The sequence below is a fragment of the Bos indicus x Bos taurus genome, chromosome 19, assembly GCF_003369695.1.
Source record: "Bos indicus x Bos taurus breed Angus x Brahman F1 hybrid chromosome 19, Bos_hybrid_MaternalHap_v2.0, whole genome shotgun sequence".
Classification (NCBI taxonomy): domain Eukaryota; kingdom Metazoa; phylum Chordata; class Mammalia; order Artiodactyla; family Bovidae; genus Bos; species Bos indicus x Bos taurus.
This window is the reverse complement of record NC_040094.1, coordinates 24,388,652-24,407,696: the sequence shown is the minus strand read 5'-3', so window position 1 is coordinate 24,407,696 and position 19,045 is coordinate 24,388,652. Positions and strand designations below refer to the sequence as shown.

Here is a 19,045-nt window from a genome sequence, read left to right as displayed (position 1 = left end):
GCGGCGGCCGGGGGCAGCGCGGCTCCTTCCCTTGTTGTGTGTGTCTGTGCCTCCTCGCCATCTTGTTGCAAAGCCTTTTCTTGTCGGCGGGACTCCTGGGGGCCGCGGGGCGGGAGGCATCAGAAGGGAGGAAGAGAGGGAGGGGAAGGAGGGAGGCAGTGCCGCCTTTTTTTTTTTTTGCATCAGATTTTTTTTAATTTGCAAATTACATTTTGCAAATATCTGGGGAGACATTGATTTTTCTTCCTGTGCTCCCCCGTTCTTCCCTGCGGAGTGCGCTGCGCCGCCCAGTCCTGACGCCCCCCGGAGCTGATCCCTCCCTCCTGCCTGCCCGCCAGCCTGACCTGTGCCCGGCTCGCGGGCCGCAGTCTCGGCCCCGGCGCGCCCCCGGCAGCTCTCGGCGCGATGAGCATAGAGACGCTACTGGAGGCGGCCCGCTTCCTGGAATGGCAAGCACAGCAACAACAGAGAGCACGTGGTGAGCGGCCGGGCTGGGCCCCTGGGGCACCAGGGAAAGGGAGGCGAGCGACCCCGGTCCCCGAGCCTACGCGAAACCGCGCGCGGTACCCGCTCCCGGGCGGCCCGCGAAGCCGAGCAGTGCAAAGATCCGCGCGCGAGCCGCCGCCCGGGGAGGAGTGTTGTGGGCAGTGAAATTAATTAATGAATTCATTAACATGCAGCGAGGGACCCGGCTCCTGTAGGCGCCACCCCAACTGCCTACCACCTCTTGTGCACCTTTCATGGGGGTCTCTTTTGCTGTGGGCCAGCTGTGCCCTCGGTAGGGATGAAGATGTGCGAGCCGGGGGGGTGGGGTGAGGAATGGTGTTGCGTGGGGGTGGTAGACCAGCGCGAGTGTGCGTGTATGCACGGGGGTATGTGTGATGCGAACCTCGATGAGAGCGGATGGACGGACGTGTACACGGGCGAGTGTCTAGTGCACACGAGTCGGCGTGTGTGTAACGGAGTGGGGGGTGGAATTACTCTACGCGGAGCAGCTCCCCGGCTTCCCTGGCCCTGTGGGGAGGGTGCGGGGGGCGCTCCCGGCAGATCTACGCGCCTCTTGGGGCGGAGGCGGCCTTTGCAGAATGAAATGACATCGCGTGTCTTATGATCCTGGCCAGCCCCGCCTGACCCCGCCTCCCAAAGCTGGGCTGGGTCGCGCGACATGGGTTTGGGTGAGAGCCGGGCTCACTGGACATCTGCGAGACGGCCAGCAGGTCGCCGGGGGCAGACCCCGGGCCCCCCTTACTGCGCCCCACTTTAGCCGGTGTGGAATGTGGCGTGTCTACGCGTTCCAAACCCGCTCTCGGCTGGAATGTTGCGTGTGCCTGCGTTCCAAGCCCGTTGGTTACACCGGGTGGTGACGTGGACCGGCCCCGCCCCCGACCACGTGCACGGGGGACACTCCCGCTGGGGACAGCGCGGCCCAGCCCCTCCCCGCAGCCTAGTGCTCGGCTGGGGGCGGGGCCTGGGCGGGGCTGACGAGGGGCCTTGCGCCGGGTTGGGCCCTGGCTGTGGCCGCTGGGCATCTGCCTGGTAGAGCCTTTGCCCTACGTGGGAGGAGCCGAGCTCACCTGTCGGTTCTCGCCCCGGCCTCCCGTTTTTGCTCCTGGGGCGAGGGAAACCCTCAGAATCGCCGAGCGACGGGATATATAGAGCTCACATGCTCCCACTAACCCCACCCGCCCAGAACGTTCTCACCAGGACCCCCTGGCAGCACCCCTGACCGCGATGTGAAATGAGCCGGGCAAGAAGGGGCAAACTTTGGTGTTCTCTCGAAGCGGGGAGACGGAGATTTCAGGTGCCCTTATCTCCACGAGCCCTTGTTGGTGGCCCCAGCTTCAGGGTGCTGCAGAAATAGGGGCCAGGGGAAGACCTCCGTTTTCCGGACTGCTGCGAGGGTCGCAGCCCTGGATCGGCAGCGTGTGTGCAGTATCCGGGGACTGCTGCCCCCTCCAGCCCTACCCCCAGCCCCCGGTCGGGTGGATTGTGGTGGAGAGAGTGCTTCGCCCTCCTTTCCTTTCTGCCTATTGTTGCTTCAATGATGAGTCATGCAGGAGGTAGTAGTGTGTGTTGTGTGCGCGCGCGCGCCTGCAGCGTGTACCGCCGCCGCTGCGGGCGGGGGGAGTAGCAGCAGGCCACGGGCGGGGGAGCAGCGGGTCTGCCGGCTGGCCGAGTCGGTTCGTCCGGCCTCTCAAGGTCAAGAGTCACTTGAGATACGCTAGACTGAGAACGCTTGGGTTTTCGGAACTGAGGGGTCAGGACGTCGGCTCACGCGCCCCTCCCCCTTTCTTCGAGGTCCAGATCAGGGTCAGGCGGTGGACAGTGCAGGTGGTGACCGAGATTGTCCTGCGTGCGGGACCAGCGCGGCTCGGGGAGGAGCGTGCACAAGATTTGGAGAGATTGAGTCACCTGCTACCGCCATCCACAATGCAGTTCAGGAGTCCCTATTGTGTCCCCACTGTGTACCGCCCACTGTGCTAGAGGCGGCAGGATTGACCAAAGGAACACTCACTTCACCTTCACTTACCCCGCAGACTGGTTGGCCGTGTAAGGGAGGGGAGTAAACGCTCACTGTCAGTGTCTGCCACCCTTTCTGAAATTAGTCAGTCCAGAGCTGAGAGTAAGAATCACAAGGATGACGTCTGCAACACTTGGAAGGAACCTGGGTATGGCTCTCCACTAAGAAGTTGTAGCGCGCTGCCCCTCCCCCAGGTGGTGAGAACTAGAGGCAGGCAGTTAAGGCTTCTTGTTGGTGGAGCAGGAGGTCTTAGGGGATGGATGGATGGATGCTGGAAAGCCAGATTTACTCCCAAAACTCATGTACAGATAGCTTGATTTGGCTGCAGCAGCCTAATCTCTAGAATTCATTTTTTGCTCCTACTAGAGGTTTTGTTCTCTAAGTCGGGGTGGTGAGAAATGGAAGAGAAGTGGGGGTGCTGCTGCGGAGCTTGCTGACCAGAACTGCTTTCTGGGGAGTGTGTACCTGATGGGCAGCCCTGAACAGGGATCCTTTTGTCTGGGCCCCCATTCAACTTCAAGCCTCAAGTGACTGTTTTCTGACCTAGACCAGCCACTCTGTTCACGTGATGAGTCCAAGGATGTGTGTGCACCTTCATGTTGGTACACGAGGGGAAAGGGGAGGGCGAGGCCATCCTGGTGGCCAGCATGAAGGCCTGGTCATTGCTATCAATCAGAGAAGTTGACTCAAATGAGACCCTCTTCTGAGCTAGTCCCACCCTGTGCCTGCCTTGTGCACCACTGTCCCTATTACATGTAGAAGGGGAGAACCCCCCTGAACATTGGGAGGCCCCTGATACGGTCTCCTCTGGCCCCAGCTGTGTGCCGGCTGAGGTCCTGGGCCACAGTGGCTTCGGGGAAAGCACAAAGCCTGTACTCTTCATTGGGGGCTGTAGCCTTGGCCCCCGGGTCACCCAGAAGGGTGGTGCTCAGTTCTCTGGGGGCAGCTTCTGGGCAGAGCCCGGGGAAGGTGCCAGAGTATGTGTGTGCATGTATGGGAGTGAGAAGAGGGTGCAGCAGTATTTAGGAGCTTAAACTCATATTGCTGACACTCATTTGCTCCGCACGCTCTGTTTCCCTCTTCCCAGTGCACAGGAGAAGGGACCATACTGGGCAAGGGATGGGTCAGAACCGGCCAGGAGGAGACAGGAGGCTTTAGTGGGCTGGATCTGGCCTGGACTGCCACCCTCTTCAGCGTCAGTTAAGCTTTTTCATGCTGATCCAGGTGTGATAGATCTTGGCCATTCACCTGGGCCCTTCCTGGCACCTGTGAGCCTGGCACCTGCCTGGCTCCCGAAGAGAGAGGATATATGAGAAGGAGGTTGCCATCTTCTGGTGGAGCTTTGGAGTTGCCTTTATACATGGGGAATACAAGAAAGGAACTACGGAGACTCTGAGGTTTGCCTCCACTCTGGGTCCCCAGAGCCCCTGACCTTGGGGCCTGAGGCCCTGTCTGTCGCCCTGCTTGTGGGAGAGGGGCACACTTGCCCCGAGGCCAGTGAAAGCCCAGGTCCTGGCTCAAAGGAATGGAGGTAGGGCTGTGTTGGGCTTCGAGCTCCGGGACCTTGTCTTGGGGTTGGGGTCTGGGGAGGTGCGGAGTGCACTCGGGGTGTCCTGGGCTGGGCCTGAGAAGGTCTCCTTGACTGAACTCAGCAGGTTTCTTTCCCAGTGTGGAAAGGGGAGCGCAGAGGGTGGGTTTTCTCCAGGGCCGCAAAGGAAGCCAGTGCTGGTGGCTGTAAAGCAGCAGGCCGGGCAGCTTCCCTTCCTGAGGGGCCGGGGGAGACACGGAAGAGGCTGTGCTTGCTGACTCCAGCCCTTGAATGCTGGCTGCTGGGAAACCACTGAGCGCTTCCCCTCTCAGAACACTTCCCCCTACTTCCTCCTGCACCTCTTCTTCTCGGCAGGAGGAGGGGCTCTGAGCAGGCCTGGCACACACACCAGTGGTTGATTGGCCAAAGGGCCCCGAGGCTGCATGTTTTCTGGGGTCCCTGGCCCAAAGACCTGTGGAGAGGGTGATGCTATCCTCTCCTACAGGGGCACTTGGCCAGCCTTGTCCCCCCAGCCCCACCCCTTGTGGGTGGTGGTGTGTTTGGGGCGTGTCCGCTTTGTGCTGTCAGCTCTGTTAGTCAGCAGTGTGGTGAATCGGGCAGGAGGGGAGGGCTGGCCTGCTCCCTGGCCCCAGCCTATAGCCAGGGAACTGGAATGGTGGGGCCTGGGAGGGGATGAGGCAGGGTGGGGATGGAGAGGGGCGTCTCAATCAGGAGGGGCTTCTCCCTTGGCCCTGTTCTCCGCCCACCGCTGAGCAGGCCTCCCCTTCTGGTGGGGCTTTCAGTAGAGATGCTGAACTGAGGCGTGCAAGGTTGTTGGAACTCTTTGCCTTGTTCAACCCCTGTTAAAAAGCCCTGCTTTCCTTTCTGCTTGCCTCTTCCCTTTCTAGTCTCCTGCTGGTGGTGGTGGAATAAGTTCCAGCACAACCAAGGGCAGAGAAAGACCAGGAGCATTTGGGGTATAAACCGCGATTGAGGAAACAGGCTTTGGGACCTAGCCTGGCAGTCCTGAGTCCCAGGCCTTGTTGTCTCATGTGTGGGCTGAAGGCGATGTCCCCTCCCTGCTTGCAGTGTGGGGCTCTTGTGAGACACATGGGTGTAGGGGGTGTGTGTGTGTTTATTTGCAGTATGACCCTCAACAAATCATTTTGCCTCTTAAAGCTAATTTGTCTCATCTGTGAAATGAAGGTAATGCCTGCCCTCTAGAAGGTAGCTCCCCAGAATCTAGGATTTGACTGCCTCTTCTCTTCTCCTGTGGGGCTTCCTTGATAGCTCAGTTGGTAAAGAATCCACCTGCAATGGAGGAGACCCCGGTTCAATTCCTGGGTCAGGAATATCCGCTGGAGAAGGGATAGGCCACCCACACCAGTATTCTTGGGCTTCCCTCATGGCTCAGCTGGTAAAGAATCTGCCTGCAGTGCAGGAGACCTGGGTTCAATCCCTGGGTTGGGAAGATACCTTGGAGAAGGCAAAGGCTACCTACTCCAGTATTCTGGCCTGGAGAATTCCGTGGACTGTATAGTCCATAGAGTTGCAAAGAGTCAGACACGACTGAGTGACTTGCACTTTCTCTTCTCCTGTGAGATCACTTGTGGACTGGCCTCTCCCAACCTCATCTACCACTCCCTCTCCTCAGCCTTGTTGCCCCTGCCCATCACCTGCTTAACACTTCAACCTGCAGTGTGCCAGGCCTCCTCCCGCACGCTCACTGACAGCTTCTGCTCTGTCCTTCCATAGCCCCTCTCTTCCCACAACCTGGGTTGTTAATCCTGTGATTTGTCCTATGCCCCTCCTCCCCTGGTCTATGAGCTCCTCAACAGCAAGGATCAGGAGTCTGTTTTATTTGTTCACTGCTGTGCCCTGTGCCTGGCTGGGTGTGGATGAGTGTATGTATTTGTGCTGTCACTGGGTGGTCCCTGGCATGGGGTCAGGATGGGTTACAGTTGGGAGGACAAGGGGAGCTGGGGCGCCCAGGACAGCAGGCCCTGCTGAGAGACCACTGTGTTCTCTCTGTGCAGAGGAACAGGAAAGGCTTCGCCTGGAGCGGGAGCGGGAGCAAGAGCAGAAGAAGGCCAACAGCCTGGCCCGGCTGGCCCACACCATGCCGGTGGAGGAGCCCCGCACTGAGGCACCGCCTTTGCCTCTGTCACCGCCAGCCCCTCCGCCAGCACCCCCGCCACCACTGGCCACCCCAACCCCACTGACTGTCATTCCTATTCCAGTAGTGACCAACTCCCCTCAGCCTCTGCCCCCACCCCCGCCACTACCCCCCACGGCCCAGCCTCTGCCCCTGGCGCCTCGCCAGCCAGCCCTGGTCAGCACCCCTGGACTCAGCATTAAGGAGCCTGCCCCCCTTCCCACCAGGCCGCAGGTGCCCACTCCTGCTCCTCTACTGCCGGACTCCAAAGCCACTGTTCCGCCCACTGGCAGCCCCAAGCCCTTGCAGCCCCTGCCCACCCCCATCCTGACTATTGCGCCACACCCTGGAGTCCAGCCCCAGCTGGCTCCCCCACAGCCACCTCCATCCACGCTTGGAACCCTGAAGCTGGCACCTGCTGAAGAAGTCAAATCCAGCGAACAGAAGAAGAGGCCTGGGGGGTGAGTGAGGTGTGGCAGAGTCGGGGCTGGTGGGATGGAGAGAACTGCCCACAGCTGGGGCTGTGTGTGCAAGAGAAAGTGCCCTCCCAGCTAGCCTGTCAGAGCTGCACCCTCCTATATCTGGATATGTTCTCACTGTGCTGGGACCATCCCCACCCTGGGGAGTGGAGAATGGTCATTGCCCTCTGTTGTTCTTAGGCTTCTCTGACCCCTTCCAAGGTTGGGTCTGATGGAATCACCAGGCCTTTGGACTTCCTGGGTGAGGGCTAGGGTCCACTGGCTATTTCTCCCAATCCCAGGAGCCCTTCACAGGTGCACGGGTTGGGTGGAATATGAAGGGGTTGTGAATTATGAGCCTACCCGTGCCCTCCAGAGGGTGTATGCACCAGGACACAGGGCCAACAGTTTTCATCGCTGCTTCCCTAGGGAGAGAATGTCAGGGACAAAAAGCCTGTGGCATTTGGGGAGGGTGGGGGCAGGGGGTGGGAAGGCCACCTAATTGGGCCCTCCTCCCTGAGCTCCCTGTCTGTCTGGATTTCAGAATCGGAACCAGAGAAGTCCACAACAAGCTGGAGAAGAACAGGTGTGTGTGTGTGTGTGTGTGTGAGCTTGTGACTCTGAGCCCGCCCCCGCCAGCTACCCGGAAGGTCCCATCCTTGGTCCCCAAGCTCTCCTTGGACCTTCCCTCCCGCCCCTGACGCTGGCTGACCGGCCCTGCTCCCTTTCCCCAGGAGGGCCCATCTCAAGGAATGCTTTGAGACCCTGAAGCGCAACATCCCCAACGTGGACGACAAGAAGACATCGAATCTGAGCGTGTTGCGTACGGCGCTGCGGTACATTCAGGTATGCGGGCTGGGGGGAGAAGCAAGGCCCAGAGAAGGGCGGGAGACCGCCGCCGCGCAGGCTGCCTGCACGCCCCGCCTCCCCGCACGCCCCGCCTCCCCCCCCATGCGGCCCCGCCCGCCTCCACGCGGGCGCCGAGCACATGGCCCAGCTGACGTCAGTGGGGCTCCCCACCCGGGTGGAGGCGGCGTGACCGGCGCGCGTGCGCGGGGGAGCGCGGCGCTGGCGCTCGGCTCCCCTCCCCCGCCGGGCGGCCTTACGGAGCCCTGCCATCTGCACGGCCCCCGCGACTCGGTGTCAGCCCGGAATCTGCCCCGCCTTACCGCCTGCCGCGCGCTACTGCCCGGCGAATGGGAAGGACGTAGGGCAACCGGTGCCTCCATCGCCCCCGCAGTGCTGGGCGGGAACCGGATTCGGCCCCAGACTCTATCTTGGGGGGTGGGGGGGTGCTGGGCGTGGCTCGCTTAACCACAGTGGAACCCATGAAATACGCCCCACCCCACCGCGCGCCTCGGACTTTTAGCTCAAAAGGATCAAGATCCTTGCAGTGAGCACACGTAGATGCCATCTCCCGACTTTGAGGATTAAACCTTGGGGAAGGGGAAATGCAGCACTCTGGATGACGAGTAGCCCTGGGGGTCACCGAACCTAAAACCTTACGTTCTGCCTCCCCCAGGATTTAAAAGAAGCCCTTTTTCAAGGCGCCCTCCTTGCCGTGTGTCCCCTGCCTTTGGGCACTGGCTCCTCTGGGCTGTACGGGGAAGGGGGGTGCCCGACAGATAAGACCGTTGCCATGACGGCCCGAGTTTGGTTTCCCTGGAAACCCGCCGAGGGTTCCGTGTGCCGGGAAGGAGGCTGTGGGGGTGGGGCAGGCGGCCACGCTCGGCTGCCTTGGAGCCGGGAGGTAGCCGTTGAGGAGTGGGAGGGATTTAGGCCTCCCGGACTGCGGGGGCAGCTTCGGGGTCTCCCAGTCGGCTCCCTAGGGAAGCTGAGGGGATGGGCAGCGTCACGGCTCCGGTGGGCCAGCCCTCCCCCGGCCTCGACTGCGGGGTCACAGCCCTGAGGTAACCGGAGCCTGACTTGTCGAAGGAGGCGGGCGGAGGCGCAGCCTCGGGACTACTCCCAGCCGGCAGCTCCCTCTCGGCCTCCCGCGAACGCACGCCCTTCCGCCCGCCCTCCGGGCAAGGGGGAGGGGCTGGCGCGACTCCAGGCCGCTTCCCGGCACGGGAGGGGCGGGTCCGGGTCCGCGGATTGGCGGGGCTGGGCAGGGGGCGGGACTCCTGCGCTCGCGGAGGGAGGGTGCGGCCAGCGGGGAGTGACGCAGCAAAGCCGGGTCCGCGTGGGTGCGCGCGTGCTCCGGGAGGGGCGGGGCCTCGTTGGTGGCCGGGTGGGGGGGGCGGGGGTGAGCGGGGGGGAGGGGGGGGCGGGGGGAGGGGGGGGCGGGGGGAAGGGGTGGGGGAAGCGGAGAGGGGGCCCAGCGTCGAGTTTCAGAGGGTCTCCGGGAGGGTGTTTTCTGGGATGTTTCTGCAGAACTCGGGCTGGAGACTTAAGTTGCTACTCCTTCAGCTACAGGAAATCATGTAGCCTGGGAGCAAATTCCTGTCTAAATTCTGCGACATTTTCTGTGAATATCGGTTTCCTCTTGTACTGCGATGATGCTAAAGTGGGAAAAAGTAATAATATCTTTGTGGTAAGGACGTGAGAATTGGTCATTTGTAAATAGTAACTTAATAGCAATTGTTGGGAGAAGGCGATGGCATCCCACTCCAGTACTGTTGCCTGGCAAATCCCATGGACAGAGGAGCTTGGTAGGCTGCGTCTGTGGGGTCGCACAGAGTTGGACACGACTGAAGCGACTTAGCAGCAGCAGCAGCAATTGTTGAGAAGGAAGAAGGATGGAACGGTGCGTTCCTCCCTGTATAGAAGTACTTAGGGCAGAAAGCCTTGATTGCAAGACGGTGGATTTGAAAGTACATCAGAAATAAAAGACTCAGTAAAACCAGCAGATTTGGGATACGGGCCTGGCCTGAGTGGGAAGCAAGGTGGCCCCTAGCTGTCCGTAAAAGATACTTGTCCTGGGGCTGGCAACAGAAGCAGAAATGCTGGGAAACTTAACAAGGTTCTCCATAAATCTCCAACTTCATTTATTCGTTCACTCATTCAGGTTTTTTTGGACAGCCCTGTGTCTGATTGGGCCGATAATAAGTGGGGAGCAAGGGAAAAAGTGCAGAACTCTGTCTTTAGGTTTGGTCTTGCTGCAGATTATAAAATAACCAAGCAGAGGAATCTGCTCCAAGGGCATAGTCAGGACAGGGGTCACAGCATGTGTTCGGGGGAGTTGGGGAAGTTGCTACTGAGGAAAGGGCCTTTAAGCTGGGACCTGAAGGCCAGGGTGACCAAGACAAGTGCCGGGCAGAGAGCCCAGCACAGGCCAGAGTTTTTCCAGTAGGAGGGAGGAAGATGCATTTTGGAAGTTGAACGTGGTCAGGAGGGTTGCTATGCTGAGATGGGAGTTGGAAGTGGGTACCAGAGAGACCACAGAGAGGGTGGAGACTGAGGACTTTTGTTGTGTGCTGAGGGAGGAAGCTTTGGGAAGGCTGTAGCCCCCAGCCAGAGCCACAGTGCCTTGGAGGTAAAGGATTTGAAGAAAGTTCTCAGAGAAGTGGACAGAAACAGGAAGTGGGGTAGGCAGGTACCAAACAACACATCCAGTCTTCTTAGAAAGGAAATGGGCTTAAAATGAAACAATAGGGACAAAAGTTAGACCTTGGGAAAACTTTCCAGGGATGTCTATACCTGTGGAGACCTGGACTAGGTGAGGAGTGGGGGTTTTGGCTCCTGATTAATTGTCTCTGAGCTGGCAGTCAGCCGGCCCCGCTAGTGCATAGAGTTCAGGACAGGCCTGAGAGCTGACTCACCCCACACCTCGTGATCACCGTGGCCCCTTCCGATGGCCTGTCTACCACTGGCCTCTCAGGGAGAAGCCGGGTGTGCGTGGGGGGAGTGGGGCAATGGGGGAGCTTTCTGGCAGAAATGTTGGTGGGGGAGGCAGGTTAATCTCGAAGCCAGGGTGATAGAGGGGGCCTGGGACTGGCAAAAAGTGTAAAAAGTGTAAAGCTGCCGGCTTTCAGGACAGTGCACAGTATGGCCGTGTCTGGGTTACGTGTCACAGGCACTAATGGCTTGAGGCGTCTCTGACCAGTGAGGTCAGGAATGCAAGGAACATGGGGCTCGGGAGGGAGCGTGGGGAAGCTGGGCCTAGTCCATGTGTGGAACTGAAGACCTGCGTGCCCAGGAGTTCAGGTGAACAGTTGGGAAAGGCTGTTGCAAGACTGCCCAAAGGAAATGGAGTCAGGGGAAGCTCAAGTCTCATGAGAGACTGATTCTCCTGTGATGATGGGGATAGACAGGGTAGATGTGGGGACTAGCACCCTCCGGTCCTCACAGGTGCTTGGCCAAGAGGTCACATGGCTGTGTCCTGGCCACCCGCAGTGTCGGGATGTAAGCTAACCATAGAACAGTGTGTACTCCTCTCACAGGGTTGGACTGGGAGAGCGTGTGTTGAGATGGAAAAACAAAACTGGAAGTACTTAGGGGGTCATGTGAGCCAGTGTCAGTCTCATTAAGGCTGACAGTCTCATTGAACGCTTGGGGTTAGGGGGAACGGTGCGGTGTGGGGTGCCACTCCTAAGACGAGCGAGCCTGAGAGCAGGCTGGTGTACCCGGAGGACGTGAGAGGGGGCTGGGCTGTGGAGGAGCTCCAGCGGACGAGACCTGAAGGGGTAAGGAGGGAGACACATGGGGGCCTACACCTGGCCAGGACTGGCAAGCCTCGGCGACTAGAAGCTCGGGAGGTCAGGATTGTCCACATCGTCTGTTGAACCCTGCGGTCATGACATGCCTGGGCCAAGGAAAAGCTGGCCACGGGGAGGCCTGTGGGATTTAAGATGTGTTAGTTTAATAAAGTTTCAGACAGGAGGTCACAGAAAACAAGGAAAGACGGTGCAGAAGGGAGTTGAGGAACAGAATAGGAGCTGGCCTTCCAGAGCTGCTAACAAGCATCGGACGAAGGGAAACCGGAGACCCTTCTCATGGGGGAGTGTGCCCCGGGAGGGTCAGCCCCGAGAGGAGAGGTGGCCCGTGGCCCTGGAGGCGTGGAAGGGGAGATCGGGTGGCAGACAAGGAGCGCCCTCCAGTGTTCTGAGTGACGGGATGGCCTCAGCGTCAAGCGGGGAGGGGCTTCTCCAGGGCGGCTCAGATGGAGGCCGAGGTGCTGTCCTCCTAAGAGCTGTTTCTCAGTGGCTGAGGCTGCTCAGGTCCAGGAGGGGAAGGAAGGCCACATCCCGGGGCCTGGGGAGTGTGGGAATAGAGTGGCGTGCGAGGCGGTGCAGGTGGGCACCGTGGGGAGGATGTGCGCAAGTCAGCAGCTGTTCAGGAGGAGATGGAGGTGGTCAAGGAGGTGAGGTAGGGGTCTCAGAATCTGCTGGCCGTCCTGCAAGAGCGTTGAAGTTAAGGAGACGAGTGAATAATGAAGGGACAAAGGGCAGGATCGTCTGGGGATCCTTGAGGAACGGGTTCCATGGAGGGTAGCTCGTGGTATCCGCATCCATAGCGGCAGGATGGTGTGAATGGCGGTGCAGGCCTTGGGCACTGCCTAAGAAGTCTCCTACCCTTTCTCCCCTTCTCAGCAGAATGGAAGGAGATTCTCCCAGGAGGGTGGATGGGGCAAGAGGCAACAGAGCCCCTCAGGACAGAATCATGTAGGGGTAGGGGAGGGACTGGCCTGAATCTGCACCTGCTTGTGAGCTCACAGCCTGTCCCCAGATGCTGGGCCTCCTTAGGTGGAGCCATGGACCGAGAGGCAGGTGTGGTTTCCCGCAGCTCCCTGGCAGCCTGGGCCCCCGATGCGCAGGTGAGGGTGGGTGAAGGAGATGTTGGTGGCACCATGGGCTCTGTGGCTCCTGCTCAGGGTGCCCTGCTGTTACTTGCCCTGTTCTCCAGTCCCTGAAGAGGAAAGAGAAAGAATATGAGCATGAGATGGAGCGGCTGGCGCGGGAGAAGATTGCCACGCAGCAGCGGCTGGCGGAGCTCAAGCACGAGCTGAGCCAGTGGATGGACGTGCTGGAGATCGACCGCGTGCTCCGGCAGACGGGCCAGCCTGAGGACGACCAGGCCTCCACCTCCACCGCTTCTGGTGAGCCCCGCCCACCCCACGTTGCCCCCACCCTTGGCCCTGTGACATCCCCAGAGCCCCGGGGGCATCTGCTTCTCCAGGCTCTCATTCCTCAGCCCTCCTGACCGGTCCCTCCCCGCGTGTCCCTCCACAGAGGGTGAGGACAACATAGACGAGGACATGGAGGAGGACCAGGCTGGCCTGGGCCCACATAAGCTGAGCCATCGCCCCCACCCGGAGCTGCCGAAGCCACCGCCCAGCACGGCCCCCGCGCCTCTGCCTCCACACCCACACCCGCACGCCCAGCCTGTGGCCCTGTCTCCTGCCCACCTCCCTGGGCAGCAGCCCCCGCCACAGCAGAAGACACCTCTGCCGGTCCCTCCGCCCCCACCAGCGGCCCCGGCCCAAACGCTGGTGCCCGCCCCGGCCCATCTCGTGGCCGCGGCCGGGGGCGGCTCCACAGTCATCGCCCACACTGCCACCACCCACGCCTCAGTCATCCAGACTGTGAACCACGTTCTCCAGGGGCCGGGGGGCAAGCACATCGCCCACATCGCTCCCTCGGCCCCCAGCCCTGCCGTGCAGCTGGCACCGGCCACGCCCCCCATCAGCCACATCACGGTGCACCCTGCCACCCTCAACCACGTGGCCCACCTTGGCTCCCAGCTGCCCCTGTACCCGCAGCCCGTGGCAGTGAGCCAGCCAGTGGCCGTGAGTCACATCGCCCACACCCTCTCACACCAGCAAGTGAATGGCACAGCCGGGCTGGGGCCCCCAGCCACGGTCATGGCAAAGCCAGCTGTGGGGGCTCAGGTGGTGCACCACCCCCAGTTGGTGGGCCAGACAGTGCTTAACCCTGTGACCATGGTCACCATGCCCTCCTTCCCGGTCAGCACACTCAAGCTGGCTTGAGGATGAGGCCACTCAGAGGCCCCCAGCGGGGGCAGGGAGGGAGACCTGTCCCCCACTCTCCCACCCACCAGCTCCACACATTCCAGCCAGGTCCAGGCCCGCCCTACCCATACCCACCCCCAGGCCTCCTAGGGGAAGGGGGTGCAGAGACTCTGAGCCAGGGGAGGGAGGGGGCTCAAGGAGCTGGGCACAGGGCAGGGGGTCACCCCGCTGCACTAGGACTTGACAGTGATGAGAGACGCTCTGGCCCACGTGCCACCTGTCTGGCCTGGTGCCCGCTCCAGGGCCGTTCCCATTCCCGTCCCCCACCCATCCCCTGACACCAGTGCGATGTGGACGTCGTGTTCTTCCGCCTCCCCCGCCCTGCCCACCTTCCTGTGCTGCTGCTGCTGCTATCGCTCTGTCTGGTGAGATGGCTGGGCACCCGGGCCCTCCCCTCCCGAGCCTCAGCCTTCTCCTTCCAGGGTTCTGGAGGGGGACGTGGGGAAGCAGGACTCAAGCGAGTTGGCCCTGATATCCAAGGGGACTGGGGAGGGGGGCGTTCTCTGACTACAGGGGACAAGTCCTAGGAGGTGGCTTGTGTGGCGTCCCTCCAGACAGGTGAGTGCCCCGGCCTGGGGCTCTCACAGGCTGGTTGCAGTCATTGTGATTGATCATAACAAGCTAGTTAAGAGAGTTCTCTACCAGTAGTAAACCAAACCCAAGCCCTTGCCAAGCTTCCAAGCCCCCGCAACTGCCCTACCACTGGGCTCTTGACTTCAGGAGGGCAGATGGAGGGGAGGGAGGAGGGGCTTGACTATCTCCCCCAGCCACCCTGCTGACCTCCAGCTGGGTCTGGCCTGAGAGGAGGGTGTGCTGGACCCTGTCCCCATCCCTGGACTTGACTTTGGCTTCCAGAAGATAGAGAGGAGGCCTGGGCTCTGCTCCGTGCTCTGCACTCCCTGGAGGGATGAGTGTGCCTGGACGCCTCCTGCTGCCTGGGAGACGGGACCAGCGTCTGGTCTGGGTTGCAGGACCCTGGCGCCATGTGGGTGAGGTAATCAGGAGGTTACAGTCCAGGGGCTTGGCCCTGGGGACCTGTGGGGAGGGAGCATGGCCAGGCCACGGAGAACTGTTGCTTCTGCCCCAGCTTCCCCTTCCCTGGGCTCATCTTTCTTTGCTTTGAACCCCTGCTGTCTCCAGCGGGCTGTTCTGCATGTGCCCTCCCCCAGGGGGCGCTGCTGTGTGCCACCGCCTTCCTGATAGGGCTGCGGGCAGGGCTGAGCTTGGGGTGGGGAGGAGCGAGGGGGCCTGTGTGCCAGGGCCACTGCTCTCCATGCCTTCGCCTCAGCAGACTGCTTTGGCTGCTCTTTTTATGTGGGTATTTATTTCAAGTGGCCTTGTGTCAGACACACTCAGTTACACACGTGCACACTCGGCTCCCCACCTGGACACACTCACCAGTGGCCTTTCAGAGTGTGTGGAGGTGGGGGAGCCAGTGATCCTGGGTGTGAAGTTTGCAATGATAGGTTGGGGCGGGGCAGGGGGGTGGTTCCATGGTTCACAGAGGAGGCCGACAGAGGTCTTGAGTAGATTGAGCCACCTCGGAACTCCCTTTCAGTTTCTGGTCCTGAAAACCTCCCTGGAGACTGTTTCTTGTCTCCCGGGGTGGGGAGACTTAGGGATACTTCAGAGGTTTCTAGGAGGTGACGCTGTTCCCCGCCCCCCACCCAAATGCAGCTCCCGCCTCACAAGCTTGCTGCCTTTCTGCACCTGCAGCCGCCGCCACTATCACCCTGTGTGGGGGGGAGCTGGTTTTACTCTTCCTGGTGTGATGACATTGGAAAGAGCAGAGAGAGAAGGGCAGGCCTGGCCCCCAGGAACAGAAGCACTGGCAAGCTGCCCTCCTCTCAGGCCTGCTCACCTTGAAACTGTTCTGTTAGCCAGTCGCCCCTCGGGCATGCACAGATACCTCATCCGCCCGCCGCCCCGTCCCTCCCCGCCCCCACCGCCGCAGTGGGGGGCCTCAGAATCTAGTGCCGAATGACTATGTCCAGATTGGTGACGATGGGTGTTGTTGCTGTTGTTTTTGTCGTTGTTCGTGAACGCTGTGATGCTGTGTGCCCGAGAGGGCAGCCGCCACCCAGCCCTTCCTTGGGCCTCTCCCCTCTGAGCGCTGTGGGGACCACATCTGTCCTCACCCCATGGGACTGCCTGCCCCTCCCCTCCCTAGCCCTTCCAGCCTGGGGGACGCACGTGTGTGCACGCGCGTGCGCACACACACACACACACACACACATCTTACCTCTCATGCGTGTTTTACTTTTTGATGTTCAGAGTGGCTCACTGGCTGGGAGTCTTTACCTCGGGGAGAGCGGGAGGTTGGTTCCTAGGGGGGCCAAAGAAGGGCAGGGAATTCCTGGAGGGGAATTAGGGGGTCACCATAACCCCTGCCCTCTCCAGGAACAGCTTCTTCTCCCCACCCCAGAGTCCCACCCCCACCCCCCACCCCCATGAAGAGGTGGCCCTTGTTTACAGTGAGGACTCGGTCACTGTGTCTCCGTTTCCTGAAATATAAATTGTAGCGACCCCAGACTGTAGAGATTTTTATGTGTTTGGATACATCTGCTGTGTGGGAAAAAAAAACAAAACAAAAAACTACAAAAACCCTAATTTTGTACATATTGTATTTTTACTATGGAACTGTATTCTAGTGGCTGTTCATGCTCCAAGACATTAGGTATTGAGACATGAATACTATCCATGTAATAAGCACTTGCCTGGAATAAAATATAAAATTGAAATAAACCTGCACTGAAACCCGAGACGGAGCTGCCACCTGCAGCATCTGGGTCGTTCTGTTGCAAAAGGAGGCAGAGACCTTGAGGGAAAGAGCCCCAGCAAGAAGCGGCGGCATCTTTTTCCTGTAGAGGGGTTGGGGTCTGGTAGATTCCAGGCTGGTGGGTTTTGCAAAGACAAGGGACCTTCCCGTTCTAATCCCTGAGGCTCCATCCCCAACAGGCTCTGAGACCTGCAGCGCTGGTCTTCCTCATACTTGTGCAGTACTTTATACTTCCTCAAACCATTTTTCACAAACACTATCTTGTTTCATCTCTTAACAGCTCGGTGAAGTAAACAGACCAACAGCTAGCAGATAAGGAAACAGGTTTGAGGGTGGCTGAGTGCCTTGTTAAGGTCACGTGACCAGCCAGGGCCTGTCTGGAGCGGCAGTCCTATGTCAGCTGGTGCAGAGCTGTCCCCAAGCACGTGCCACCCTGCCCCTGGGCCTGGCCCTGTCCCGGAGCTGGGGAATCCCACGCTCCAGAAAGTTCCAGCACAAAAGCTGGAGGGTCTGTGCACAGGAGGGCCTGATGCTTCCTGAGAGGGGGCTGCACTCTTGGGGTTGTAGTTAGAACAGGTCTTGGGGGAGGCAGTGTGTGTGCAATCTATAAGGCTGTCCTTACAGGGTAAGGAACAAGAAGAGGAAGTAGGTCGGGGTCAAAGAGCCATGTTCTAAGCTGGGCCTTGAAGACCTTTGACCCTATAACATCTTTTCTCCCCAGTGTAGAAAGAAGTCAGCCATTTGGCCGGCTGGCAGGTGGGGAGGTAAGGGAGAGTAAGGTCAGGGAGCAGTCAGCTGGGCCAAGCCATAGGCCAGCCATGTCCACTCTCCCTGAAACTGCAGCCCAGGGAACTGACTCCGCTTCTCTTCCTGGGGTGGGTCTGTCTGAGGTGTGTGGGGGCGTTATCTTGGGGAAGGGCCTGGTGGCCATCAATCACTTGAGGTCCCCTTCTCTGAAGACCTAATCTCAGGAAAGGCCAGGCCCAGTGCCCCTCCCTACTGCTTAACAAGCTTGCCTGCTCATTTCATTTGTGAAACGTTGGTTCCCTCTGCTGGTAGCTTCAGGAAGTGTTCGGTCACTTGCACTTTAGGGAAGGCCCAGGGTTAGGGAATCCTAACACACCTCAGTGTCAGATGCTAACACACCTCAGTGTCAGATGCTGTGCCCAGCACTCGGGTCAGAGATGAAGACTCTGCCCCTGGCAGTGATGACCCAGTATCCTCAGGGCTAGAGTACCCTGCTCATGCTTCCTGCTCCTCCCTTCCCCACACTGAACCCTCAGCTGACCCATCGTTTTGGCTGTGTGGTTCCCTCTGGCCCTAAAAGCCCAGCCAGGGGTCTGGGAGTGCCAGCACTTCTGGGTGGAGCAGAGAAGGGGTGGGAGTGTGTGAAGGAACCAACCACTTCCAGGCTAGTTCTCAGGGGTCTTTGGTGAGCTTTCAGGTGGTGTCAACAGCAGAGGGAATTTTTTCTTTATTTTTAGAGGAGTTATCTACAATGCTGTGTTTCTGGTATACAGAAAAGCAATTCGGATATAGATATGTACACACACACATACTTTTCATATTCTTTTTCATTATGATTTATTACAGGATATTGACTATAGTCCTCTATTTTATATATAGAATTTGTATCTGCTAATCCCAAACTAGTCTGTCCATCCCCTGTGCCCTTTCCCCTTTGGTAACTTAGTTTGGTGTCTGTGTCTGTGAGTCTGTCTTGGTTTTGCACATAAGTTCATTTGTATAGTATTTTAAGTTCCGTGTATAAGTGGTAGCATATGTTATTCATCTTTCTCTGACTTCAATTAGTATGATAATCTCTAGGTAAATGCATGCTGCTGCAAACGGCATTATTCTCTATGGCTGAGTAGTACATCGTGTGTGTGCACCACATCTTCTTTATCCACTCATCTGCTGATGGACCTTTAGGTTGCTTCCATGTCTTGCCTGTTGTGAATAGCGCTGCTGGGAACATAGGGGTGCCTGTATCTTTTCAATTAGAGGTTTTTCTGGATATGTGCCCAGAAGTGAGATTGCTGGATCATATGGCAACTCCACTTTTATCCAGAATCTGGATACTGTTTTACTCAGTGGCAGCACTATGAAGAACTATGATTACATTCCCACCAACAGTGTAGGAGGGTTCCCCTTTCTCCATACCCTCTCCAGCATATTATTTGTAGACTTTTTTTTTTTAATTATTTTTCTGGCTGTGCTTCACTGCTACGTGCAGGCTTTGTCTAGTTGCAGAGAGCAAGGGCTGCTCTACGTTGCAGTGTTCTGTAGTTGGTACTCGTGGGCTTAGTTGCTCCTCAGGATGTGGGATCTTCCCAGACCAGGAAATGAGCCCATGTCCCCTGAATTGGCAAGTGGATTCTTAACTACTGGACCACCAGGGAAGTCCTATTTGTAGACTTTTTAATGATGACCATTCTGCCCAGTATGAGGCCTCACTGCAGTTTTGATTAGCTTTTCTTTGATAATTAATGATGTTAAGTATCTTTTCATGTGCCTATTGGCCATCATCTGTATGTCTCCTTGGAGAAATGTCTATTTAGGTCTTTTGCCCCTTTTTCAATTGGGTTGGCTTTTTTTGTTTTTTCACTTATGTGATCTGTTTGTATATTT

The 19,045-nt window shown here is 58.7% G+C and overlaps 1 protein-coding gene across 3 annotated transcripts; it reads left to right on the top strand.

The window, feature by feature from the left end:
• On the top strand, positions 1 to 16,397 carry MNT (MAX network transcriptional repressor). Of its 3 annotated transcripts, none has more exons than XM_027517522.1 (6): positions 5 to 478; positions 6,086 to 6,665; positions 7,207 to 7,248; positions 7,397 to 7,508; positions 12,510 to 12,702; positions 12,836 to 16,397. In XM_027517522.1, the coding sequence occupies exons 1-6, from the start codon at positions 406 to 408 to the stop codon at positions 13,591 to 13,593; spliced, it is 1,758 nt and encodes a 585-aa protein (XP_027373323.1). In that variant the 5' UTR covers positions 5 to 405; the 3' UTR covers positions 13,594 to 16,397. The 3 variants fall into 3 exon arrangements, with proteins under 3 accessions (XP_027373324.1, XP_027373323.1, XP_027373325.1); XM_027517524.1 differs by lacking the exon at positions 5 to 478 and adding an exon at positions 1,571 to 1,801; XM_027517523.1 differs by lacking the exon at positions 7,207 to 7,248 and having other exon boundaries at positions 1 to 478.
• Positions 16,398 to 19,045: the final 2,648 nt, after the last annotated feature.

Excerpts from the sequence above, each read along its gene's own strand:
- MNT (XM_027517522.1), top strand. The coding sequence starts at position 406 with ATGAGCATAGAGACGCTACTGGAGGCGGCCCGCTTCCTGGAATGGCAA. Across the intron at positions 479-6,085 it reads GCAACAACAGAGAGCACGTG|AGGAACAGGAAAGGCTTCGC; the intron begins GTGAGCGGCCGG and ends CTCTCTGTGCAG. Across the intron at positions 7,509-12,509 it reads CGGCGCTGCGGTACATTCAG|TCCCTGAAGAGGAAAGAGAA; the intron begins GTATGCGGGCTG and ends CCTGTTCTCCAG.